This window comes from Carcharhinus amblyrhynchos, chromosome 24 (assembly GCF_965287045.1).
Source record: "Carcharhinus amblyrhynchos chromosome 24, sCarAmb.v2.hapA, whole genome shotgun sequence".
NCBI lineage: Eukaryota > Metazoa > Chordata > Chondrichthyes > Carcharhiniformes > Carcharhinidae > Carcharhinus > Carcharhinus amblyrhynchos.
In genome coordinates this window covers 34,382,191-34,409,166 of record NC_137347.1, presented here as the reverse complement: position 1 = coordinate 34,409,166, position 26,976 = coordinate 34,382,191, and the positions used below count along the sequence as shown (strand labels likewise).

The 26,976-nt window shown below is 39.9% G+C and overlaps 1 protein-coding gene across 7 annotated transcripts in view; it reads left to right on the top strand.

Moving 5' to 3' along the window:
* The window catches only part of qkia (QKI, KH domain containing, RNA binding a), a 94,375-nt gene that overhangs the window by 10,491 nt on the left and 56,908 nt on the right, over positions 1–26,976 (top strand). For all 7 annotated transcript variants that reach the window (XR_013889401.1, XR_013889402.1, XM_080211605.1 and 4 more), the window contains exon 2: positions 15,326–15,468. Coding sequence is in view for 5 of the 7 variants with exons in the window: in XM_080211605.1 (XP_080067731.1) it covers positions 15,326–15,468 (143 nt within the window). In the remaining 2 variants the exon portion in view is untranslated. The remainder of the gene's footprint in view (positions 1–15,325; positions 15,469–26,976) is intronic.

The window sequence follows — 26,976 nt, the reverse complement described above, 5'->3', positions numbered from 1 at the left end:
GAGGCTGTGCCCCCTAATCCTACTGTCTTTTTTGAGCGGGAAGAGTCTCTCCACCTCTATCCTATCCATCCCATTCATCATCTTATACGTCTCAATGAGATCTCCCCTCATTCTTCTGCTCCATGTTCCGATAAGTGTCTGTAAAGTAGCTCAGATTACTTATGACTTGCACCTTCACCATGATCCTTGGCAGCTCTGCTACTTGGTGCATTCCTGTTCTATCTTCCTGGGATGTTGACAACTATCATCTCTGGAAAACTGTTTTTTTTGTTCTCTCCACTTTAGGAATTCAGAAATTTGCAGCCTCTTTTTTGGATGCTACCTAAAGTAGCCTGATTAAAATTAGTTCATTGCTTGAAAAGATCAGTGGCATACCAGTATCCATGATGGCAGTGGTCAGCACCTTGACCTCAGCGCCAGAGACCAGAGTTCAGTTCCTGGCTTGGGTCACTGCGGAGTTTGCACGTCCTGTGTATTTGTGGGTTTCCTTCCACTGTCTGAAAGATGTACTGGTTAGGTGTATTAGCCATGCTAAATTCTCCCTCAATGTACCTGAACAGGGGCCAGAGTGTGGCAACTAGGGGATTTTCACTGTAACTTCTTTGTAGTGTTAAGCCTACTTGTGACACAAACTTAAAGTATTGCACGATGTCCTCAGGCTGGAATGGATAAGATGGGCTGAATAGCCTCCTCCTGTGCTGTAACTTCACATACTGGTTCTAATGTAGAATTATTTCTGAAATGTGTTGGTTATTATTGTGATCCCCATTCTTCCTTGAAGTGGAAGAATAATATTCCTCTATGTGGTGGTAGTAGTAACTGAAAAATTGCAAATAGCAATTAGTTAACCAGCTTTTAATGATGGTGTGAAAGAGCAGCTTCACTCCTATGCAGATTAGTCTTCGATGTACCTCCATTATAAATTGTAGATAGCTGGAGTATAGATATTTGTTCAGATTTATTATGCATGTGGTTATGGCCGTTTGTCAGGTTTTTGTGCAGGTTACTGAGTCCTAGTGATCAAAAGGACAAGTTTTCATTTGTTCGTGGATTCACTAGAAATTTGGATTGTTCCTGTAATTTATTGCCAAACTGACGTAAATGAGTCTATTCCCTACTGTAAAAATTTCAATGGTGGAGCATCTGCAACACCCTGGGGTAGAGGATTTGTGACCCTTAGATTGAAAAATCTCTCCTTGATCTCCTTTCTAAATGGTTGGCCCCTTATCCAATGACCATGCTTCTGTTTTAGACTCCCTGACCAACAGAAGCAACTTCTCAGTGTCAGCCTAATCAAGCCCCTTCAGCATTTTGTAGGTTACAATGAGGTCACCTTATTGTTCTAGATTCCAGAGAATACAAGCCCAATTCACTCAGCTCCTCAACGTAGGATAATGCCCTCATAGAATCCTGCAGTGCAAAAAGAGGTCATTTGGCCTGTTTGAGTCTACACTGACCACAGTCCCACCCAGGTCCTATTCCCATAACCCAGTGTGTTTACCCAAGCTCATCCCTCTGACATGAAGAAGCAATTGACCAATCCACTTAACTCACACATCTTTGGGAGGAAACTCATGCAGACATAGGGAGAATGTGCAAACTCCACATAGTGACCCAAGCCAGGACTCAAACCCTGGCACTGAGGCAGCAGTGTAAACCACTCTGCTGTGATGCTGCATTCCAATTTAGTGAACATTTGCTGTATCACCACCAATGCAAGCATATGGTTTCTTAAGTCTGGCAACCAAAACTGCATATTGTACTCCAGATGCAGTCTTAACCAGTCTGTACGTTTGTAACAAGAATTGTTGTTCTTCTATGCAGTCCTCTTGTAAAAAAAAAAGGCCAACATGCTTATCTTAATTTTTTTTTGGTTGAACACTTTTGTTATTTAGTGTGGAGGCCTTTGCTTGGAACCTTTCTGCCTTGAACAAAGCCTCTGGCATCAGTTTAATCTTTGACCTATGTCATGAACTACATTTTGTAAGTAACTATAACCATCTCTGGTTGAATTAGCTACTGTAATTGAAACGAGCATTTTCAGTGACAAATACCATTGAAGCTTTTGAAACTTGCCTAATGGAAGGAAACTGGTTATAGGTTGCAAGTAGACTAAAGTTTTTGTCTCTGCTCTGGTGTCTTTGACATCACCAGTAAATTGAGTGGGCTTTAGATTCAGAATTTAATCATGTAGACGCTAACAATGTATGGGAATTTTTTAAGGAAATATTCTGGTCAGGCAACATCTGTCTGGAGACATGGATAAAATTTGAATAGTTGACCTTTTATCCAAAGTACTTGCCCTACAAATGATGCCTGACCTGTATATTTCCAGCATTTTCTGTTTATATCAGGTTTTCCGCATCCAGATACTTGTGTGGAATTTTTATCATTTTTTTGCCATGTTTGTGTAAAAACTAAAATTTTGAGAATCAGTCTTTTTAGAACAAGTCATTTGTTTTGACTTTTACCTGGGTTATTTTCAAGGGGTTGGTGTGCATGTTTCTGGAACAAAATGCAAACCAACTCCACCAGAGAAATCCTATTATTCAATTGTTTGTATTTATACAGTTACAATGAAATTAAATAATTAGTATCTCTAGGAATACACTTCGGTTCTGAAAGCTTTGGGCTCTGACCTGTGAAGGACAAATGTTGACTTTTATAGGAGGTGTATGAAAAGTTGCACTACTTTTGACCAAAATCATGGTTAACTTTTATAATCTGTATGTGGTAGTTATGAACTTCCCTTCTGAAGAAAATTTTCCACTTCTAAGAGTGGCTAGTATTCCTGTTTCCATTCAATCAAGTTCTGTATTCAAGAATTCTGGGCAGTTTGTGTCTGCAGTGGTACAGTTGAACAGGCTTTCTATCAATTGCAAAATAGTTTCAGGGGGCATCATAAGCTATGTTAGAAATCTTGTATAGAAGACTGCACTTTACACAGGTACAGATATGCAAATTATGCATTTCTTTTTGCTGACAAGAAAGCAAGCCAGTAGATTGAGTTTCTTAAGCACATTCATTGCCTTTATTGGCATCTAATCTTTGGAAAGTTTTGCCTTGCAGAAGCAGGAAAACTTATCTTTTTGACTTGGATTGCAGAATCCTTTACGTTATTGGAATGTGTAAAATATTTCCTCTCATTAAAGAGGGATATGGTTAATATATCCATATATACATGTGTAATCATCAGTGGATGATGCTGGGAAAGGGCATTTGGATAGTGATTGTACATGGTCCAAATGGTGCTTCCTTATTCAAACTTACAAGCCAGAGTAATTTTATGCTTGAAATGTTGCCTGTGGAAGTAGTGATCTGATTTTGTTTTTGTTTCCAAGAACTTTTATTGTGCTTTCTGATCAGCCAACTTAACTTTTGCATTGTACTGTTTTCTCTTATTGTGCTCGAGCATCTGTAACATTGTGTCGTGGGTCTGAGTTTGAGGTTTTGCTGATTTATTTCTGTACAGAATTAATTGCTTGCTTGATTCCAGTGTGCATCCTCCTCAAAGGTTCACATTAGCAACACAATCTGTCGTCATCTAAACTATTTGAGCTGGTGGTAGCAGAATTACTAGCACAGGCAGCGAATGGCCCAGCTGAAAATAGAGGACCTGACTTTAAAGTTGCCTCTGAGTCAGCAGCCTGTTGATGAAATCAGTCCTGCATTGCCAAAGACTATTATGACGTGAGAAGCATTGGTTTAATCCACCTTTTCACACTGAGTTTCTGGAGGTGTAAATGCATGTGTTCTTGCAGTCTAACCCTAGGAAAAAAATGTCCTCATCTAGACATTGTGCAACAGAATTTAACTTGTGTATTCATATATACACTACTCCATTGAGATTTCCTGCAGCTAACATAGAAATATTGTAGTATATGACATGCTGAAATGTCTTTGGTTCACCAACCTTGTCACGTTTCTTTTCCATTCTTGGAAAATAAATCTGTGCTTTTGGCTCGTTTAATGCTGACAACTTTTTGACTAAGATTGTAAGTTTGTTTCCAGTGAGATTTAAAAAAAAATTGGCAAGGGATGTTGACTGAGCATAATGCAGCCATTACAAATGGAACATGTTTATTTAAAGGTGGCTGTGTACAACTTCAGTCCAGTAGGTGTAGGTATGACTAAGACACATGGAACAGGAAGTTTCATATTCTGTTCACTTCCCTAAATTGGTTCATTTTGGGTGAATAGCTATTGAATACTACAATTAGTTTCAGCTTCCCAGAGTTAGAGGGGGGAGAGAGAGAGTACTTAAGTGATGTCTTTAATCGAAGCTTGTCTCTGGCATTGACGGATCAAAAAATATAAAGGGACGTAGGAATGGATCATTTAACCCCTTGAGCCTGCTTCAGTATTTAATTATATCATGGCTGATATTGCTCTGACGTTTTTCTGCACTATCCCCATATTCCTTGATGTCTTTACTATATAGAAATCTCTATCTTCAATATACTCAACTGAACCTCCAGAGTCCCCTAGTAGAGAATTTAAAGATTCACAGTCCTCGATGGCCTACCTTTTTTATTCTGAGACACAGCCTCTGATTCTGGACGTACATCTCCCAATCAAGGAAAGCTTTTTTACCCTGTAAGAATTTGATTTTGATGAAGTCACCTCTCATTCTAAACTCCAGAGAATGCAGGCCCAGTCATTTTAATCTCCTTAAATGAAAGTGATCGCTTTGCTTCAAAAATGAAAATGTATGGTATTAATATTACTTGGCTCCAAATATTTGTTTCCCAGCTCTCCTACTCCAATGCCCAAGGTGTGGGAAAACAGTAAAGGATTATTATTAGACTTTAGGGACAAGACTGAAGATGTTGCTCCTCCTAAAATCATCTGTATAGGATTGGGAAAAGCAGCTATTTAAACAGTGAAGGGATAGTGTTACATCCTGAGTGTGCAACACAGCGCCATTTTCACTTTGCTGGATTATGCCAACATTTCTGCTTCACGTGAGCCTGCTTCCTAACCCTCTTCTAACCCTGTCAGCATACTGTTCTGTTCCTTTCACCCTCATACAACTTTCCAGCATTCCCCTTGAATGCATCTATATCAATTACTCTTTGTGCTTGCGTTCTTGTCATTTTTGAGTCTTTGATTTGAAGACAGTGGTTTAACTTTTTTGTTTCGGTCTTCATGGAGGAGGGCATGAATAATTTGCGGGGTGTTAGCGATGGAAAGATGGTAGGACAGGAGGGTCTCAATGACATTATTGTTACTAGACAGGCGGTGCTCGACAGACTGGAGGGACTGATTGTGGACAAGTCCCCAGGACCGGATGGAATGCATCCAAGGGTTCTGAAAGAAATGGCAGAGGTGATAGTGGATGCCTTGGTGGTTAATTTCCAAACGTCGCTGGATTCCGGGGAAGTGCCGGAAGATTGGAAAACGGCTAATGTTACGCCATTGTTTAAGAAGGGTGCCAGGCAAAAGGCAGGGAATTATAGGCCGGTTAGTTTAATGTCTGTTATAGGTAAAATGTTAGAATCTGTCATCAAAGAGGAAGTAGCGAGGCATCTTGAGGGGAATTGCTTGATAGAGCAGACACAGCACGGTTTCGTTAAGGGGCAGTCATGTCTGACAAATTTATTGGAGCTCTGAGGATGTGTCTAGGGTGGTGGATAGAGGAGAGCTGGTGGATGTGGTCTGTCTTGATTTTCAGAAGGTGTTTGACAAGGTACCTCACGAGGTTATTGCAGAAGGTTAAGGGGGCATGGAGTTGGGGGTAGGGTGTTAGCGTGGATAGAGGATTGGCTGTCAAATAGGAGGCAGAGAGCGGGGGTCAATGGGTGCTATTCGGATTGGAGGTTGGTGACTAGTGGAGTGCCCCAGGGGTTGGTGCAGGGGCCTCAGCTATTTACCATTTATATAGATGATCTGAAGGAGGGAACTGAGTGTATGGTGTTGAAATTTGCTGATGACACCAAGATTGGTGGAATGGCAAATTGCGCAGAGGGTGTGGAGAGTCTGCAGAAGGATCTAGATAGGCTGGGCGAATGGGCCAGGAACTGGCAAATGGAATTTAATGTTGGCAAGTGCGAGGTGGTCCACTATTACTTGCGTGGCGAAAAACTGCAGCATGTGACGGTGCAGAGGGACCTCGGGGTCCTTGTGCATGAGTCGCAAAAACCCAGCCTGCAGGTGCAGCAGGTGGTCAGGAAGGCAAATGGGATGCTGGCCTTCATAGCGAGGGAGATTGAATATAAAAGTAGGGAGGTCTTGCTGCGGCTGTATAGGGCACTGGTGAGGCCGCAGCTGGAGTACTATGTGCAGTTTTGGTCGCCGCACTTACGCAAGGATATTTTGGCCTTGGAGGGAGTGCAGAGGAGGTTTACTAGGCTGATACCAGAGTTGAGGGGGTTGAGCTATGAGGAGAGGCTGAATAAACTAGGCTTGTACTCGTTAGAGTTTAGAAGAATGAGGGGAGATCTCATTGAGACATATAAGATGATGAATGGGATGGATAGGATAGAGGTGGAGAGTCCTTTCGTGCTCAAAGGACAGTAGGACTAGGGGGCACAGCCTCAAGATAAAGGGGGGGGCGGAACGGGACGGTTTAGAACGGAGGGTGGTGAATCTCTGGAATTCTCTGCCCGTTGAAGTGGTGGAGGCTGCCTCGCTAAATATTTTTAAGACACGGGTTGATGGGTTTTTGATAAGCGAGGGGATTAAGGGTTATGGGGAGAAGGCGGGAATGTGGAACTGAGCCACGACAGATCAGTCATGATCTTATTGAATGGCGGGGCAGGCTCAAAGGGCTAGATGGCCTACTCCTGCTCCTATTTGTTATGTTCTTATGTTTACTTGGGAAGCTCCTATATTCTATAGTACAGGTACCACAAAACACTGGACAAGTGCCCTTCACGTCAGTAGTGCCCTTGTAAGGTTCATGAAATCTAGTGGCAAGTAATGTGACCCAGTTTCAATGTCTTCTCCCATGTCAACATGCCCAGACTAATCACTCAAAGCCAGCTGGGTAGGGTGTATTGTTTGCATGCCTGATGCCAGACTCCTGAAGCAACTGCTCTACTTTGAATTCAGTCACAGCAGGATACTCCCAGGAAGTCAGCAGAAATGTTTTGGAGATGTCTTCAAAGCTTCTCTGAAGAGACCAAACATTTCCACTGACATGCACGAGACCCTGACTGGTGACCAACCAAAATGGAGAAGGTTTATTTGGGAAGGCACTGAGCACATTGTGACAAAAATGAGATGTCAAAGAGGATGCACAAATCTCCCATGATCCTTCAAGCACCACCTGTCCTGCATGTACAGAGTTTGCAGATCACCCATTAGACTCCCCAAGTGAAAGTATTTTCTGTCTGCCCCATTAAAAATATTTTCATTACCTTGGCTGCCTCTGTTTTTCCTGATGGTTTCTCAGTTGTGGTGTCACACTTGTGAATCCTTTGCAACTTCTCCCAACTATTCTATATCTTTTTTAATATGGAGCCCAGTCAATTATGGTCTCAGTGCATAATTGTTCTGCTTTTCAGTTCTATTAATGAACCTCTTAGCTTGGTTTTATTTTTCTTGGCCCTGCTGACCTATCACTATTTCTGGGAATTTGTTTCACCGTGCACCTAGATTCCTTGGCTCTGCTATCCTATTCAGAATCTTATTCAAGGCGTGTGGTCGTCTTACCACCAAGGTGCACTACCTTGCACTTACCTATGTTGAAGTTCATTTGCCAATTATGTGTCTATTCAACACACTTGCCTTACGTTGTCCTGTGCTGTGTTGGTGCCCTGAAAGCTTACTAAAGTGCTTCACCTTGATTTTTCCTTCTCTAAAATGGAAATTCCTGCTGATTGTGGGTGTGTCCTGCAGGTAACAAACTGAACCACTATGGTTTATTAAACCTTACTAAAAAACTAATTTTCCTACATTTAATCTGTGATACAATCCATTCAGAGACACTTAAATGCTATGTTACAAGTTTTCTAAGATGTAATTCTGGCGGCTTTGTGCTGATATTTTAGAAAAGCTATTCAATTATTAGTACAATACACATTTCAAAATAAGATGCCTCATGTTCAGATCTGTCTTCCCAATTTGCTGGGGTAATATAAGAACTGGGCAGGTATGAGGGTTTATAAATGTGTCCAAACAGAAGTAAAGACTTGAGTCATTTGAGTACATGGGATTGTTTGGCTTCTTTTGAGGGGGGGAAAAAAAAATTAAGGAAGAGAGTGGGCTGCATGAGCTATTTTTGTTTCTATTAACAGTGGTAATCAGGTATCTTGCTTTATGGTCTATCATTATGCATTTTGAAGTCAATTGATTTTAGCTGAGTTTAAATGCTCTAGGTACGTTTTACGTTTTTGGTAATATGTAATTTTAATTTTACATGTGCAGTAATTGCTGAAATATTTTTGTGTATTAATGGCTGTACTTGGCTTCAACTCTTGACTTTGTCCTCTGAACCTCGTATTTTGTGATGAAATAACTTTTTTGTGGCATTTTCTATCTGTTGGTTATAAAGTACTCATCACTTTTAGTTGCAAGAAAAAAATGCACTATATTCAAGAATAGTAACTGTTAGCTCAAAAGCTGTTTCAACAATACCAGGAAGTGGGCTGCCCAGGGCTATAGGCCAACTGCTGAAAAATGAGATTAGTGTAATCAGATCTTTGTGCAGTGTGGACACAAATAGCCAAATGGTCATCTCCTGTGCTTTAACCGTCAACAAATCTATGGGCGTTGTAAGGAATAGGGTCAACAAATGCAATATCTAAAATGTGTGGGAGTAACTTAAAATTTTAGTTGTATTGAGTGTAGCAAAGCTAAAGCTCTAGTTGATGTTGCTTTGTTTCAACTATTACAAATGGTGATTTTAATATAGTTTATAATTTTCTTGTCAACACCTTGGTTCCAGAAGTAATTGGGTGTAGCGAAATTTGCTTCTGTTTGCAGGAAGTGAGATATTGTCTTTTAAATCCTGTTAAATTTAGATTTCTTGTGTTAAAATGCAATATGAACATCAACTGGACTGTTGGTTGTAATACAGTCATTGTACTGTCAGCTGTATAGTGTGTGCCATGTTGGTACCTGAAAAATTAACTATTTTGAATATGGTTCTGCAGCTAATGGCATTTGATATGATCATGCTTTTCACTTGCACGTTCTTGAAACCCTAAATTAAAGCAATCAGTGATTATTGTTTGCCATGTAACACCAATCACTAACCTCAAAAATGCTTAACTTGCGTTAAAGTGTAGCAGTCCTTTGTATTATACTACAGAGGTTAGACCCAATCTTGGTCTAGTCATTGAATGCAAATTTGTGATCGGTCCAAGTTCTGCTCAATATCCTAATGACGCAATTGCAACATGACACACGGGCAAGGAAGGCTATCAGCAGCCAGGATACAAACTATACAAACAATTCTGGAATACTCCACAGGTCAGACAGCATTTATGGAGAGAGAAATTTTTGAAGTCAAAGACTGCACATCACAGCGGTTAGAACTGCTGCCTCAGTGCCCAGGGACCCAGGTTCAATTCTGGTCTTGGGTAACTACCTGTGTGGAGTTTGCATGTTCTCCCCATGCCTACATGGATTTCTTCCAGTTACTCCAGTTTTCTCCCATAGTCCAAAGCTGTGCAGGTTAAGCCGATTGGCCATGCTAATTGACCGTAGTGTCAAGCAAAGTAGATGTGTGGGGTTACAGGAATAGTGCCTGGGTGGGATTATGGTTGGTACAGACTTGATGGGCTGAATAGCAGCCTCCTTTACTATAGGGATTACATGATGCCTATGTTCAGAACTAGGAAAAGTTAAATGTATTAGGATTTGAGCAAGAAGTGGATGAGAAAAGAGAAGCTCTGTAATAGTGTGGTAGTCAGAAGAGAATGAATTACAAGGCCTAAGGGATCGGTGAAGGAGCAGGAAAAGAAACAAGATGGGAGAGGTAGGGTGGAGAACAGTTTCCAGTCTGCAATTAGTGACTGAGTATGGGAGGCTGCCAAATTTCAAGTTTGATAATCAGCATCTCATCTTTTGAGTTGATTTTTCACTGAACAGTGCAGAAGGCTAATGACAGATCAGTGTGAGAGTAGGTGATGGATTAAAGTGACAGGCCACTGTAAACTTTCAGTCATGCTTGTGGACCTTACTGCCTGTGTTTTGCAAACAGTGACCAATTTCTTTTTGATCTCCCAGTGTAGAAACCACTTTGTAAGTAGCAAGTACAGTAAAGTAGATTGAAAGAAGTGTAGACAAATAATTGCTTCACCTAGTAGGAGTGTTTGGGGCTTTAAACAATGAGGAGATAAAAGGGCAGGGTGGCAGTGGTTGGCACTACCTTGCAGTGCCAGGAACCCTGGTTGGTTCAGGCCTTGAGTCAGTGTGGAGTTGGTACATTCTCCTTGTGGATTTCCTCCCACAGCCCAATGAGTGGGTTGGATGGATTGGCTGTGATAAATAGCCCCTTAAGGTCACTGTGACTAGCAGGGTAAATACATGGGGTTGAGAGGATAGGATCTGGGTGGGATTGTTGGTGGTGCAGGCTTGGTTGGCTGGCCTCCTGTGCTGTAGGGATTCTATGAAACCTCCATTTGCTTGGAAAGTTATATAATATACAGAACAACATAGAGATCAGAAAGAAAGAATTTGAACCCATTGCTTCATTAAAAAATATGAAGGTGCTTTAATGTCTTTTGATGGACTGCTGTTACTAGAAGCAACAAATGCTGACCTTGCCAGTAATGCTCATTTGGTGACAGGAAAAATGAAATTGGGTTAAAACAAGCCTTTTCCAATCCTAGTTAAGTACTTGTACTTTTAGCTCGGACAAAAAAATCTTCAGGTTCTTCACAAAGACCATTGTCCCTTTTCTCTACGTTAGTCTGGGGATTCAGTGTTGACCATTTAGAACAGAGGTGAAGAGACCTTTCTTCACCCAAAGAGTGGTGAGCACGTGGAATTCATTACCACAGGAAGTAGTTGATGCCAAAGCAATGAATGTATTCAAGAGGTGGTTAGATATAGCACTTAAGGTGAATGGGATCAAAGTTTATGGGGAGAAAGTAGGATTTGGCTGTTGAGTTGGATGATCCAGCCATGGTCATGATGAATGGTGGAGCTGCCTTAAATGGCCAAATGGCCACCTCCTGTTCCTACTTATGTTTCTATTCTGATCATGTATGCACAAACTGAAATTTCTATTTTTTTAGGTTTGCAGAATCTGAAGTGCTCCTTTGTCAGATCACTTCTGTGGATTCTTGAAGCTGCTTTGAAATAGATCTTGTTGGGTTATTTGCTCCACTAGTTCCTAGTCGTCTTGCACCCAATCGGATGGTCCTAAAAAAAAATGTCAGTATGTCTAGCTTTGTAATCTGTGCCTCAGGAACTGGTAAGACAGACGTCTTCAAGCAAAGGCATCTCAAGTGGGAAATTTGGTTGGTCTCCTTTTTCTCTTCCGACCGCACTTGTGTGCTGTAGGGTCTAATGGTCCATTTACATTACAGCATTGCTGCTTTACAGAATATGATGTGGTTTCTGTTCCATCGAATGTTTCATTTTGTGCTCCAGGGTAACCACAGCAAAGCTTATGACTTTTGAAACAGTGCATAGACAATCTTTGTGCACATGTAATTCCTTAAGTGTCAGTGTGCATACTGATTTTGTGCCTCGTGCTGGTTTCTGCAATAATTTGGTTTTATTTAGTAGCTACTTTATCCAATTCTGACTGTGTGGTGCGACCTTTTTAATGTCTTCTCCCTTGATTGTGCTGTTTTGCTGATTGTACTTCTGGACTCCCAGATTAATTTATTTGGGCAGGTTCGGCTTCTATTCTTTAGTACTTTAGATGTCCTAGGGGATGCAATCCTTTGATTAAAATAGCTTTATATTTGTGTTTACTTAATGAGATTCTTGTGGCTGTTCACTTTCTCATTAAATTATTGCTTGAAGCAGAGAAACCTGAAAAGGCTGATGAAGAGGGAATGGTTTTACTTTTGTATAGAAATTGACCAATTTTTTCTTCACTGACCTTTTCAGTTACTAGCATTATGCATGATTTCCATAAGACTAGCCATCTGCATACCTTCTGATGCAATTAATCTAAGGCGCATGATGTGCAGTATAAATGCAAGCTCGCTCTTTTACATGTACCAAATAAACAGCTGACCTAGCTAATCTTGGACATTTGTTGGTCAGTGGTGTCCAAAATTAATTATGTAGATTGTGTGGAACTTTAGTACCCATGTGTAAACCTTATTCCAGGTTTTATTAATCTGGGTATGTGTCTATTTGCTAATCATGCCCTTTTCAAAACTCCATCCCTGTAAAATGGAAAAGACAGAAGTGTTGTGTTGGGTTGGAATTGCAAGGGCTGGGACATGAAATTCTCTTGCACCTTTCGCGGTACACTTAACGTTTCTTGTGACTTTGGTATTCCTCAAAGTAAAAATATATATGCTTCGCATTCAAGACATGGCAATGACAAATGTGGTAGAGGTCCTTTGAGGTACAATTAAGATTTGGGAGAATTTATGAATTTATAAGGATAAAGCAGTTACGTTGGTCTGCAGCGTACAGCAATATATTTACATGAATTTGTTCATGTGGCAAAAGTAATGATGCCTTTTTGTTTTGAGGGCTCCAGCAGTTTGTTCAGTGTTGGGACTTTCACTGATCTTAGATTGTTGGGAACTGGTTGAGAGTCAACACCTCATCTTGTTTCAATTGGCATGCTGCTGCTGATTTATTTCTTCTATGTTCTGACTTCCCCATGTAATATTTTTAAACTATGGCAGAGGGTGGGGGGTGTGGGTGGTGGAAGCTTGACAAAGCTAGTGTCTCTAGTGCCACATGTCTGTTCTGCAGAGACTAAAAAATGCTACGACTGAAAAATAATGTTTTTTTTAAATTTGGTTATATCAGGTTGTTTGCCCTGTGCACTGCAACATAACTGAATTTACAACCATTGAGTCCTGCTCCTGGGTTGAAACTTGTATGCAAAGCCTTACGTTTTCACCGGGTTCATTTTTCTCGCACATAGTCTTTTTATTTGCAATTCTTTTGAGTTGCTTTTATAAGTGCAGTATAGTACTGCTAGTGTTGAATTAGATTAAATGTAACTTGTACCCTATCGTTCACATTCCTCCAGTGCCATTAGTAAGATAAGCACGTGCTGCTCTTATTTTCCCACAAGAAGATTGGGATGCCATGCAGAGTAGGTTTCAAATTCTGTAGATTAGAGTTTTTAAATGAATGTTAACTATTTTGCCTTTTCGATAAGGCTTGACATTATCTCTTGATGCTGCACATGCTGGTTTATTTTGGGAGTTGTCAAATTGAATCAGGAGATAAGCTTACTGAAATGGATGTTGTGGGAGCTGTTAACCTTACTGTTTAAAGTTCTACGTGTAGACATAGTGATCAATTGCATTTCTTCCACAAATGATGCACTGTCTGAAAATAAGTGCAGCCTTTTGCCTTAAATTAACATGGATTTTGTTTATACTTGCCTTCAAATTAGGGCACACCTCCAACCTCATGAATAATTCTTCTTACTTCAGTATATAACAATACATTTAATTAGATTTGGAGGCATTCTTCTTGAACCAGGGTGTTGAAGGCTTTTAACTACTTCCAAAAGCAATTCTGTCAAACCTGTTGTGATTTTCGATATGCCTTTGCACCCTTAATTAAGCAGAATTTCCTAAAAGGTTGCTGGAAATGTAGAGAATCCAAAACATTTTAAAGTTCTTGATCAGCTTAGACTGCAACATATATCAGCTTGACTCAGTGTAGGATTTAAGCTTTCTTCTCCACCTGTTACAAACCATTTTTGGTATTTGCTGTGAGATCCATTTCTTAGAAGTTTTTCACCTAGCTGTATAATAGCAATAGCTATTACTTGCAATAAATGTTGGCCCAGCCAATGACACTCACATTCTGCAAATGAATAAAAAAAAGTTGGGTAACTTGTGTGTTAATGGTGTGCACGTTTTTCCTGTTGTCACAGCAGCATTGTGGACCTGCAGCTTTGATCAATTTCCATTTCCTGCTGAAAGTAACATTGGAATTTCCCTGTTTAGGAAACCTCTTCCTTCCAGACAAACTTTTAAATGAGCCAGTTCTTTACTTGGCCATTCTGACCACAAACAAGGGTGATGGGGCAGGGAGCGGTATTACTAGAGTTGATTTACTGAGCTTTGTGCTTTTTGAACCCAGAACCAAACCAGCTGTGGTACATGCTGTTTTTGGGGGTCGTATACGTGATCATTTCCAGGTATTTTTGGTATAGTCATATTAGCATTCCACAAAATATAGTTGGATTTGAGGTAGCTATTACTGTGTATTGAAGGTCTTTGTAAAATTCTAATTACCAATAAATTGGTGATGTGGATAATCCTCACACTGCCTTTTTATTTTCTGGTTGTTTTGTGTTGACTGTCCAAGTGCCAGGCTCACCATTTCAAAGATAAAATAAACCTTTTGCATTCAGTATTTAGACTAGCCCTTTTTAAACAGAGTATGCTACCCTTAAAAAGGTACAAATAATCTGGGAGAATTTTCATTCCTTTACAATTTGGCCTGCATAGACTGCCAAACAATTGTTGCAGGTTGTTCTTAAGAACTAGCTCTTGTTGTTACAAAAAAATGACAACATTGTAGATCTGTCTTAAGGCTCAGACAGCAGCTTTAATGTAGCCCCTTTCCTAACTGCAGAAGCTAACGTAGCCCAGTCAGTTTTATTATGGTTAACTTCACCTTTTTGAAGGTGCTATTAGGAGCTAGCATTTTGTCCAGTGCAGTTTGTTCCACAATAAGTAACTTGCCCAACAATAGGCCAGAAGGGGAACAGAGTATTTGCATAGCCACTTCCTTAATGTTGCATTATTTGAATGACATTTCACTGAACTCCAGTGGCTCAATTTAGCACAATTCTAAGCAAGTGTCAGTGCAGATTAATCCAGGTTACAGAGTGGATTGTTGCAGCCTTTGCTACTACTGACTGTGTTAATTGACTTATTTTTATCAATGATGGATTAATCTCAAATTGGGTGTTTTAACACTAGTGGAAAATCTATGCTGGCAATTTTTTTCCAAAGAGCCAAGTTTTCTCCTGTGATCTTGCTCCAGTCCACCACACCGCTTCTCTGGAGATTTGGTCCTGGGATTATTGACCAAGAAGCTATTGGGAGAATAAATAATTCCATCATCCAGTATTTTTGTGCATAGGCTAACTGAAAACTGAATTCAGCTTTGTAAAGGCCTGAGATTTGTGGCCTCTGAGCACCAGTATTCAAAACTGTTTTCTGAACTTTTCCTTGAGTAATTGAAATTTCTTTCTTTGCAGAAATAAGCAGAGTGCGAAAGGACATGTATACTGATACAATGAATGGCCTTGTAGACAAGCTGCCAATGGACCTACCAGACCCCATAGGACCTATTATGCAGTTACAAGAAAAACTATTTGTGCCTGTGAAAGAATATCCAGATGTAAGTATCCCTTTTAAATTATTTTTTGGGAAGCTTCATAGAAATTGTAACAGGTTTTCAAATGAACAACCTGCCTCCATAAACAGGGCATAAACTGAACAGAAGTTGCATTTTTCTAAATTTAACACACACTTATTAAAAATTGCTATGAAATTCGTACCATAAAATTTTAATTGGTATATCGCTTTTTATAAATTTCAATCCATTTTGCACATTGTAAACAGTCAAATGAAAATGTGCCAGATCTTATGGCTCTCTTTAAATCACATTCAGCTACGTCTAATGATGGCGATGATTTGCGTACTTTGGTTGCTTTATTTATGGAGTGAGCAGGATTCCCCCGTACATACAATCCCTGTATGTACATCCCCTTGTAAGATACTGACATCCTGTTTGTCTTGCAATGATTTTGATTGTGATTGTAACCATGAGTTAAAATGCTGTCGGTGGACATTTTGACTCGATACAGATCTGTATGCAATAGGAGAAGGCAAAGTGTCATGAGAATGTGGTCTTTAAATAAAGAAGCAACGAAATGAAAGATGGCTAGAGAAGTAATCTTCAGAGGGATGCAACATTTGCTGAAGAGATGTATATAGTGGCAGAGGGGAAAATGACTTCTGGAATCTCAAATTGGGGTCCATAGATCTAACTGTTGTTTTTTTTTTGGAAGTCATTCATTAATGAATTGCAGGTGTCAGACACAGCCAAAATTTATTGCCCTGGAGAAAATGGTGGTGAACTGCCACCTTGAATGCAAATGAGTAATTTACTGTGCCATTTTGGAGAGCAGCTAAGCTTCACCTTCATCGTTGTGGGTTTAGAGTCACATAGAATAGACCAAAAAAAGGAGACACATTTCTCAATTCCTGGTGCTAGTTTTTATTTCAACTTGATTTAATTGAATTGTATTCCCAGCTGATATGATAGCTGGATCATTAGTCTGTGCCTTTGGATTACTAGTCCAGTAGCATAAACATTATGGTTGGTTCCAGACACCCACTTGAACAACTTCTGTCCACAAATGAGAAGTTTAGGAGGATCCTTTCCAATATAGGTTTTATAGAAAAGTGGGTTATTGAAGTGAAGAGAAGCAAAAGGATGCCAAGCTTTTTGAGATAGGGTAGCATGGAGCAGATGAGAGCTCTACTTTAAGATGAGCTCTAATGTCTACAGAATGGAAGACTAAAATTAGAGCCGTCAAAGGCAAGACGGAAAATGGTAACTACTGGTTGGAATTATGCACTGCTGAAGGGCAGAGAGTCCATCAAGATGCAGTGATTTAACGCTCCCTCATACCCTATACACTCCAGTCCAATCATTAGTGATCAGGTGGGAGTGCATAATACTTTGGATAGTAAATAGAGAAACTCCCATATGAACATTGAGAGGAGAATAGCCTCCTAGAAACATACATTTGAAATTATGGTTTTTCAATGAACTGCAAAAATCAAATAACTCAATTAATTCTGAAATCCATGCAGATACCTTTTTGGCAATGCCACACAATGGTGATGCCTTTTACCTGTGTTGATTTGTAGGCATTTTTGTTCTTGAAATTAAATGCACAGCAAGAAGTATCAGATTTATCATTTTCTTCAGAACTGATTTCCTATCTCAACTTTTTTTCTCCATTGTCCAGTCTCCTCTGATTTTTCTGATGCCCTCTGGCACTTGTAATACTTTCCAGTAAGCTGGCTCTAACTCTATCCTTTTCATCATGGCATCCAATCTCTCTCCTCCACCATCTCCACTAAGACGTCCTGAGAGCCCTCCGCTTTTCCCTTGATCAGAACCAGTGTGTCTGCCTTTTGACTCCACTCACTTTATTATTTGTCATGACATGCCTTTGTACTGTAAAAACTGAGGCACACTTCAGATATTCTCCAATTGAGCTGCCCTCAAGCAAAAGTCACATTTCTCTGCCACCACCTTTCTTTAAAATCTCAACAGCAAGTCGTCATGATTTAATGCAATTTTGCATATATTTTTATTTGAAATATGTATGGTTTGGGTTTTCCATTCAAGATTTCATTGTTTTCAGTTTTAGCTTGCATCCCTCAACATAAGGGTTCATAATTGAAGGAAATACTGTGAATAGCATCTTGCAAATAATGGTAATGTTGCACCTGTGGTGAGCAGTGTGTCTCAATCCAAGGAGGATCTTGTAACCCAGATTTGCACAATGTCAAATGCCTGGCCAGAGTGTCTCCCTGTTTACGAGATTAAATATTGAAATGGGTCATCACGCAAGGGGTGAGGAGAAATTCTTTGATTGGAAACATCCACAGTTTGGAATTTGCCAATCTAGGGTCAGATTGGAAAAAACCACCTAATTTGAAGGAGCCCTCATGTTACTTGGACATGTTTTGGAGCACCATAGTCTTGCGCCTGTTACTGAATCTTTCCACCCAAAGCCTAAACTGTTAAGTGGACCAACCTTCCATTAAAATATTCCAAGAAAGATGGGGAACTCAGAAATTAAAACCACAGGCATAGATACAGAATTTTCTTGTCTGAAATTCCAACTCTGCCGAAGTAAACAGACCTGTTAATAATCCAAATAAATTGAGGAAAAAGTGTAATCCAGTGCACCTCCGAAAGCAAAATCAATCAATGCTGCAGATACTCAACAGGACGAGCAGCATTTGTGGATGGAGAAACAGTAAATGTTTCGAAATGTTATCCTTTCATCAGAACTGGACGTTGTTGGACATTGAAAATGCTAAACAAATTATTGAACCAGAGAGGGATGAGACAATTGATGGGAGCTAACAGATTGGAAGGGTCAAAGAACAAAAAATTACTCCACAGGAACAGGCCCTTCAGCCCCCCAAGCCTGCAGCGACCATGCTGCCCGACTTAACTAAAACCCCCTCCCCTTCTGGGGACCCTATCCCTCAAGATACCCCTTTAAAAGTCACTACCGTATCCACTTCCACTAACTCCCCTGGCACCAAGTTCCAGGCACCCACTATTCTTTAAAAAACTGCCTCAAATCTCCTCTAAACCTTGCCCCTCACACTTTGAACCTGTGCCCCCTAGTAATGGACTCCTGCACCCTGGGGACAAAGCTTCTGACTGTCCACTCTGTCCATGCCCCTCAACCTCGTAGTCTTCTATCAGGTCGCCCCTCAATTTCTGTCATTCCAGTGAGAACAAACCAAGTTTCTCCAATCTCTCCTCATAACTGGCAACATCCTGGTAAATCTTTTCTGTACCTTCTCCAAAACCGCCTCATCCTTCTGGTGGTGTGGTGACCAGAATTGAACACTACATTCCAAATGTGGCCTAACTAAGGTTCTATAAAGCTCATTGGGAAATCTTAATAAAGAAATGCTTTGGTTGTCCATCAATGTAAAGACAAAGGTGTATAATCCCTGGGTGTATTCAGCAACCCTTCAACCACTCATTAGAAGGAAATTCACCAAAAACCATTTGTGCTTCGCTCCTAGTGGCTCTGGTTTACCCATAATCATTTGCCAAACATTCCTGTGAGGAATTCATGTTACATCTTTGAAGTTGCAAAACACTAATCAAAACCTGTTGTTTCTCATATCACTAAAGTGGAATGGTCAATATGGAAGTAGGAAGCCCGTGTTTGGTTTGCCTGACGAGCAACTGCAGTTGGTCTGGGCCATTTCCCTCCAGGTCCAAGTAATAAATTTGGGAGAACAGCTTTTGGAATTCCTGTGATCACTTTGTAAACTCCCCTTTCACCAGTGGGCTGTGAAAGAAAACTATAGCAAATTTCTGGTTCTGATATCTGTGCAGTGCTGCTTTGGCAAAGAATAAATGTGTGAACTTTTAAGTGAACTTCGATGCATTCTGACAATAAAATGACACTGGAACCCCGAATGGGTTACTACTTTCCTGCACTTCTTGGATGTGGGTTCTTCCAATCCTGTCCAAGCTAAAGTGCATAACCTCACACCTTGTATTCCATCTGCTGCCACTTTGCCCACTTTCCTCACCTGTCCAGGTCCTTCTGCAGTCTCCCTGCCTCCTCCAATACTACTGTCCCTCCATCTATCTTTGTATCCTCTGCAAGCATAATCACAGTGCCCTCAGTTCCTTCATCAGGATCATGGATGTACAAGTGAAAGTTCGTGGTCCCAACACTGACCTCTGTGGAACTCCAAGTTACTGGCTGCCATCTTGAAAATGACCCCTTTAGCCCCACTCTTTGCCCTGTGCCAATCTTCTATCCATACTAATACCTTGCCTTGAAAACCATGGGCTCTTATTCAGCAGTCTCTTGTGTGGCATCTTGTTAGTGGCCTTCTGGAAATCCAAGTACATAACATCCCACTGGCTGTCCTATGTAATCAGCTGTTTTCACCTCAAAAGAATTCTAACATTTATAAGACATTATCTCCCCTAAATGAAACCCTGCTGACTTTGCCTTGTTTTACCATGCACTTCCAAGTACTCTGAAATCTCATCCTTAATAATGGACTCAAATCTTACCAACAACCAAAGTCAGACTAATCAACCTGCAATTTCCCTTTTCTTGCCTGCCTTCCTCCTTAAGCAGAAGTGTTACATTAGCGATTCCTGTCCTTTGGCATCCTCCCTTAATTTTGTTCCCTTCTGTGGAAAATTGGAGCCCCTTTCTGAATTTCCTGCACTAGAGAATTTTACCAAACTCATTAATTTCCATGCCTGCTTTGCTTTCAAGTAGTCCAATGCTGGTATTTTATTTTCTCCTCCATGACTGAAAGGGCTCTCGGTCATTGTTCTCTCATCCCCTTTCCCCTTCTGTCCTAGAACCATGACAGTATTCCACTTATCCTCATATTCCACATTCAAATTCTTAGTTTCTGTCACCACCAAGTACACCTTCACCTCAGTTTATTAATATTCCACAGGGACCATTGCTCCACATCATCCCCTTCCCAGGTAAGCATAGGTGATGCAATATCTGTCTTCAAATGCTCCTTCTAAGTGATCTAGTGCATAACTTAAGCACTCTAGTTTACAGTGCTGTACTATACTGCTGTAGTGGAGAATTTCTTGTTTTCCAAGCTGTGATAGTAAAACTAAACAAAGTTTGCTTTGCAAAAACAACCAGCTTTTATTATCACAAAACTGCGTGCAGTATATGGCAGGGTCTTGAAGACAGAGAGCAGTCTCTACAAACTGCTGATTTTATACCAAGACCACCCCAGCTACAAGGATCAGTTCCATAGTTATACCTTTTTCTTATCAGTGTACATGTTCAATTAGTAATCAAGTAGTAATACATTAATTGTATTAGGATCTAGTGACCTCCAAGACCCCTCTGTCCCGTCAATAATATCATTATCTTGTCCTTTGAAGGAACAGAAAGGTTCCGTGATCTCTGACCATATCTTGTTTCCTGATGTAATAGAAGGTTCTGTGACTGACCTCATCTCATCTCCTCCAGCCCTAAGTTATGTGGAGTCAGCCTTATCAAGTCTTGACCTTCTCTGATGTTCGTCATGTCTTAGGTTATTCAGAGTCAGTTTCACAGGGGTCTGGTAATTTGGAATAGCTTGGTCAGCTCTCCTTTATACCAATTACTTGACCATTTTTCCCATCATGCCACTACTTCATTCGCATAACTTCACAATACAAAGGAAGTTTGGCACCACACTCTGCTCCCATACAGGTAAATACTGCATTTCCGTTAAAGTAGGATCAATATATTGCAAGCAAACACAGCAGAGCTTTTTCACGCAGTCTTGCACACAGCAAATGAAATGTTACCATATTATTTTGTTGATGCTAGTTGAGAATAATTGACCCAGAGAACTTGATGTTTTATGCCCATCTGAGCCAACAGGACCAGTAGTTTCACCTGAAATTTGGTGTGTCTGACGATGCAACGTACTTAGTACTGAAGAGTTGGCTTGCATATTTTCTGAGTCTTACAGTAATGTTTGTCCCCAGAACTGCTAAACTGAGATTGAGGCTGCTGCTATCTGAGCCCATAGATATTCTCATGTTCTGCAGAATGCTTGAGCAAGAAGGATGGTTCCAAGTTGACATTGGTGTAAATTTGGAAAAATTGCTGTGGTGGAGGTTGAAAGTGAGTTTGAGCAGATGGGCATATTGTCAGAGAAATTTGTGAATGAATTTGGTAACTGAGAAACTGCATAAATAATCTACTTAGCGCACGTGGTGAAACTGTCTGACTCCCCAGTGTTTTGAGGTGAATATATATTGTTTAATTCTATGAACACAGATCAGGAATCAGACTCAATCTTGATGTGCTGAGTTAACAGTTCTCGGCTGGGGTCTGCAAAAGGACACTACAGTTAATAGTATAACCATTTGACGGGTTATAATCAGCTAGGATTGGTGCTGCTGATCACTGAGCTCCTGTTCCTAATTTTGTGTTTCGATGTCTTGAGGACAAAATTTGTTTCAGCTGTGATGATTCAGATGGTTGAGTAGCACTTGGGCAAGGTGCCACTTGATTACTCATGACTCTGAAGCTTGACCTCGTTAAATGGCTTCAAAGAGAGAGCTCCAAACTTGGTTGGAAATAGTTGAATTTCCGGCTGCTATTTCGAGCTATAACACGAATGTTCCTTATGAATCAAACTTGGCTGAAGCAAATTTTCAAATAGTGTTTGAACTGCTTTGGTTGGTTGAATTTGCAATTCAGCTCACACCGTTGAGCAGAACCTCTTTCCTAACACTCTATAGTTTCCCCCACCTATCTCACCATTTTTGTATTTTAATTGCTGGAGCTTGACTTAATTTTTTAGCCAGCATAGTGTGAAGATTGCAACCTGATACAATTTGCTGTAAAAAGGATTAATTTTCTGCTGTAATTTCTGATGGTTGGCATTCCCCAACCTCCTGAATGTAAAACATTGGCTAAATATCCTGAACAGCGTTACTGCACTTTAACAGTTCTGAGATTGCTGATTTAAAGGAGTAGTTTCCAAAAATTTGATAAACAATTTCAAGGAAATGTTTAAAATAAACATTTGTGCTTTGTTTCTAAATGCTGATTACATTAAACTAAACAGCCTGTTTGTACATTTGTTGTGAAATGGAACCTGACAAATCTTAATGGAGTGAAAGGATTAACCATATAAATCTTTTTGCATCAGGAATGGCTAGAATGGGGTTTTGGTTTGCCACCTTTGACAGTTGTAGATTTGTAGAATTCAGATTGTCTTTCAGAAGCAATTGTATTTTATGGAAAAATGCTAATATGCTCAAGAAAATGGGACAAATTGATCGTAAATCATGAAATTACATTCAGCTAATATGGGATGATTTGTTGATGAGGATCTGTTTTGACAGCAATTATTTTGAAGGCCACAAGAACAGATCTGAAGGGCACTGAAAGATCAGCTCTTGAAGCAAAGCTTTTCCTTTTTTAAATCTAGGATCAATAACATTACGTCAACTTGTGATGAACAAATCAATTTTTTAATTGAAGATGTGTGGAAATGTAATATTTCAGCACTCGCCCTTAGCTGAAAACACTTTCTGTATTGCAAAATGACTGACGCACAACAAACATGCCTTGTTAAACTTAATTATTTGCTATTCTGTTAATTTTGGGACATGAGAAGCATTTTGTGTACCATCGCCTCTTGCAAAATTTATACTACATGCAGATTACATTTGGTGCGCTGTAAAATATTCCAAGTTGGATTGAGGGAGTAAAGCCACAGGGTGTTATATACACTGCAGACATTGCACGATTATTTTGAACTATTTGTCATCCCAGGGGGAAGCTGTGGTTTTCCCAATTTGATGCCCAAAGTAATTTATTTGCAGATGTTTCTATTGACTACTACTTTGATCACCATGTGGATCTGCTGAAATTGACATTCCCATCGCTAGGGGCTCAAATTCCTGCACAAGTAATATAATTTTGACGCATTTGCCTTTTAAGTTGGCATTAAATGCATAGGAATCATCTACAAGGTACTAGATTAAATTAATTCTACAGAAATTAAGTTCTTAACCTATAAACTTTAAATTGAAATTAATCCACTTTATTTTTGGTAGAGGGAGCATTCAGAGCAGTGTTTGGCACTTTATAGTAAGTTAACTGCAGCTGTTTCAAACTATTTGTTTGCAGTTTGCATTAGAAATGCTATAGTTCACTTTTCTCATTAAAAATGAACAACAGTGTGTGGTTTTTTTTTTAATTGAAGATGTGTGGAAAATGTAATATTTTGGCCCTAGCCCTCAGATCAGCAGTCTCCAAACTCCGATCCGGATGTGGCCCTTGCCTGAGATGAAAATAGTATTGCAAAATGACCATGATGCAAAACACACCTGCCTTGCTAAATGTAATTGAGTATTCTGTAGTGTTAATCTAGTGCTACCTCAATCTCTGCAAATTAAAGATACTTTGATTCTTTGCTTTCCATATTTTGAGAAGTTATTTTTGAACTGATTAGTGTATTACCAAATTTTTAAGATCAATAAATAGTGAGGGCTAAAATTGTACCCTTTTATGAGTCATTTGTGATTTAGACTTCTGACTTTTAAAAACAAGACTTCTCTTGATTATCTTGGGGGTGGGGGGGAGCGGGGGAGGAATGTGGCACCTTTTTTTTTTGTTTTGTTAACCAGCTTTACTCATGTTAATTTGAAGATCCTAATGACTAGCTTTAGCTGCATGAAGAAGTTCCAAGTACTGCTGGACATGTTGAGCCATGTACTGAAAGGGTTAGCTGTGAAGTGATGAGTGAATTTAAATTTGATGTGGCTACATTATTAATGAGACCCAAATAGTCATTTGGGAGATTGGATGTAAGGTCAAGGAAGGAGTAGCTGGTTGACTGGCCTCAAACCAGTAATTCATTAATTCAGCAGAATGAACTGCAGGGAGTCCAGCACATTGAGGGGAATGGTGGTAATTTTTTTTGTAAAGAAATGAATTTTCTCCCTACAGGTGTTTCATAGCTAATACTGGCTCTGGATATAACTGGGGGATGTAATGCACCTCATTCTTGAAAGCGTATTTGAAATTTCGAACCTCAGAAATTAATGTAGACAGTAATGTTACTGTACCAAAACTCCAGTATAGAGTTTCTGTCCATCTGCAACCCTGTATGAAAATGTTTGTCATTTGTGGGATGGTGATGGCCTAGTGGTATTATAACTAGACAATTAATCAAGAAACTCGACTAATGTTCTTGGGACAGGGATTCAAATCCCATCATGACAGCTGGTGAAATTTGAATTCAATAAAAAAAAGTCTGGAATTAAGAATCTACTGATGACCATGAAATCATTGTCGACTGGAAAAACCCACCTGGTTCACTAATGTCCTTTTTTAGGGAAGAAAATCTAGCCTGGCCTATATGTGACTCAAGTCTCAGCAATGTGATTGACTCTGAAGTGGCCTAGCAAGTCTCTCGAGGGGAACTAGGATGGGCAATAAATGTTGGCCAGCCAGTGATGCCCATGTCCCATGAATGAGTTTAATAAAACCCCTGTTAAAACAGTGATATCAGTCTGACCTCAACTTTGCAGTAACTCATTTCAGATTTTCAGCATTTGTGGCACTTTGCTTCTGTCTGAGCACTGTTCAGTATTTACTTGATCGACAGATTCCTTTTGTGGTTTGCATTTTTACTCTTGGCCTAGGGCTTTTAAGTTTTTAGAATTAAAGTATTGAAAGCCCAGCTTGTTCTTGGGTCTTAGTTCAAATGCTGTGAAAGCTTGTAGGCAAAAATAAGGTGCGCATGCAGTTTTGAATTTATAAAGGTTAAGATGTACTGGGGAATATTAGCCCCTGTTCTAGTGTTCTTCTAGTGTTGGGTTAATAATCATTTGAGGTAAGGGCCGTGTATATTTCTTAGTTCATAAGATGAACATGTTTGGATGGGTGAACGTCTTTGTGTATCTCTGAAGTTTTATCAGAGCGGAGTTGGAATTATCCTGTCAGCATGGGGGCTAAAGTTGTGTTGTATACAATGTATCTATTTGGGTTTTGTACCCTGAAACATTCTTCTTAATATAGTTAATCTGTAAAATGTTACTCAAAACCCAATCTACAAAGTCTTTGTTTCTTTAATTGGTAAAATATCACTGGTTTGTTGAATGAAATGCATTCCTTTTGGATATTCTGGTCCCTGCTTGCATTGACTTGATGCTGATGCAATACTCTTCTCATGAATGTAGTACTTGTCTTCTCTGAATTCCTATTTTAATGTTGCTGAATTGGTGGCAAATTGATTTCCATTTCAAAATAGTGGCAGAGGTTAACACTGCGTTAGTCAATTCTGGCCTTAAGTGTCTGGTTTTCCTTGCATGTATTTCCTTTTGTGTAGGTTTTCTCTGGTTTCCACTCTCTCTCAAGATGTATGCGTTAAGTGCATTGGCCATGCTAAATGGTCATTTAATGCCCCAAGACGTGTAGATTAGGAGGGATTGGTGGGATAAATATGTGGGATTACCAGGGTGGGTTGGTGTGGATCTGGGTAAAATGCTCATTCAGTGAGTCGGTGCAGACTCAGTGGGCTGAGTGGTCATCTTCTGCAATGTAGGGATTCTATGAAAAGTGAGGGGGATGGAAAGCAGGTGGCAAATATACAATTCACCAAATCTCCAGGTCACCATATTTTAGTTGGCAGTATTGGGGATGGCATTGTAAAAGTATACAGTTCCTCTGGACCATGGTATCACTAGCATAAGCCTTGCTGAACATCTTGAGGTTTCTATATTGTAGCTGATGGTGAGGAAGCGGTAGGAAGAGCCTGGAGTTGTGTATCTGCAGCTGCAGTTTGTGGTTGGAGAGCTTGTCAATGCATCAGACTTAGCTATTAGATTTGTATAGACAATGCTTGAAATACTCAGGTTGAACAGCATCTGAGAGGACAAAGTTAACATGTCAGGCCTGTGACTTATAAGAACTGGAAAAAGTTAGATTTTTTTTTACTTAGTGTCATAAGTGGGCTTACATTAACACTGCAATAAAGTTGCTGTGAAAATCCCCAAGTTGTCACAATCTGGCGCCTGTTCGGGTACACTGAAGGAGAATTTAGCACAGCCAAATGTATCAGGATTTGTTCAAATGTGTGGCCTGGCCTCAGTATTTCCATCCTTTTTTTCTGTTCAACGCTATTGTTGGATTTTGTGTGATATAATTGTGATTCTGTGCCTGCAGGATTTGTGTATTCTGTTGAGAACATCCCCTTGAACAAAGCATCATATGAGAAATTGTATAAACTTGTTATAAACATTTTTTACAAAATCAATCAAGAAGTTATTAACTGCGAGTGAAATGTAGGTTGCTGCAAGTCCTACATAAAATCACTTTCTATCTACTAATCATTGGCAACAAGTATGGAAAATTGGCATCAGGTTGTTCTAAGTGGAGTAAAATATCTTTGCATACTCTGCAGCCACCAGTGTTGCACAACACATATATGAAGTGTCGCATTTCAGATGCTGTTGCCATTCCATAGAACCCCTTGTGTGGAAGGAGGCCATTCAGCCCATGTCTGCACCAGCTCTCAAGAGTATCTTACCCAGCCCACTCACCCCATCCATGTC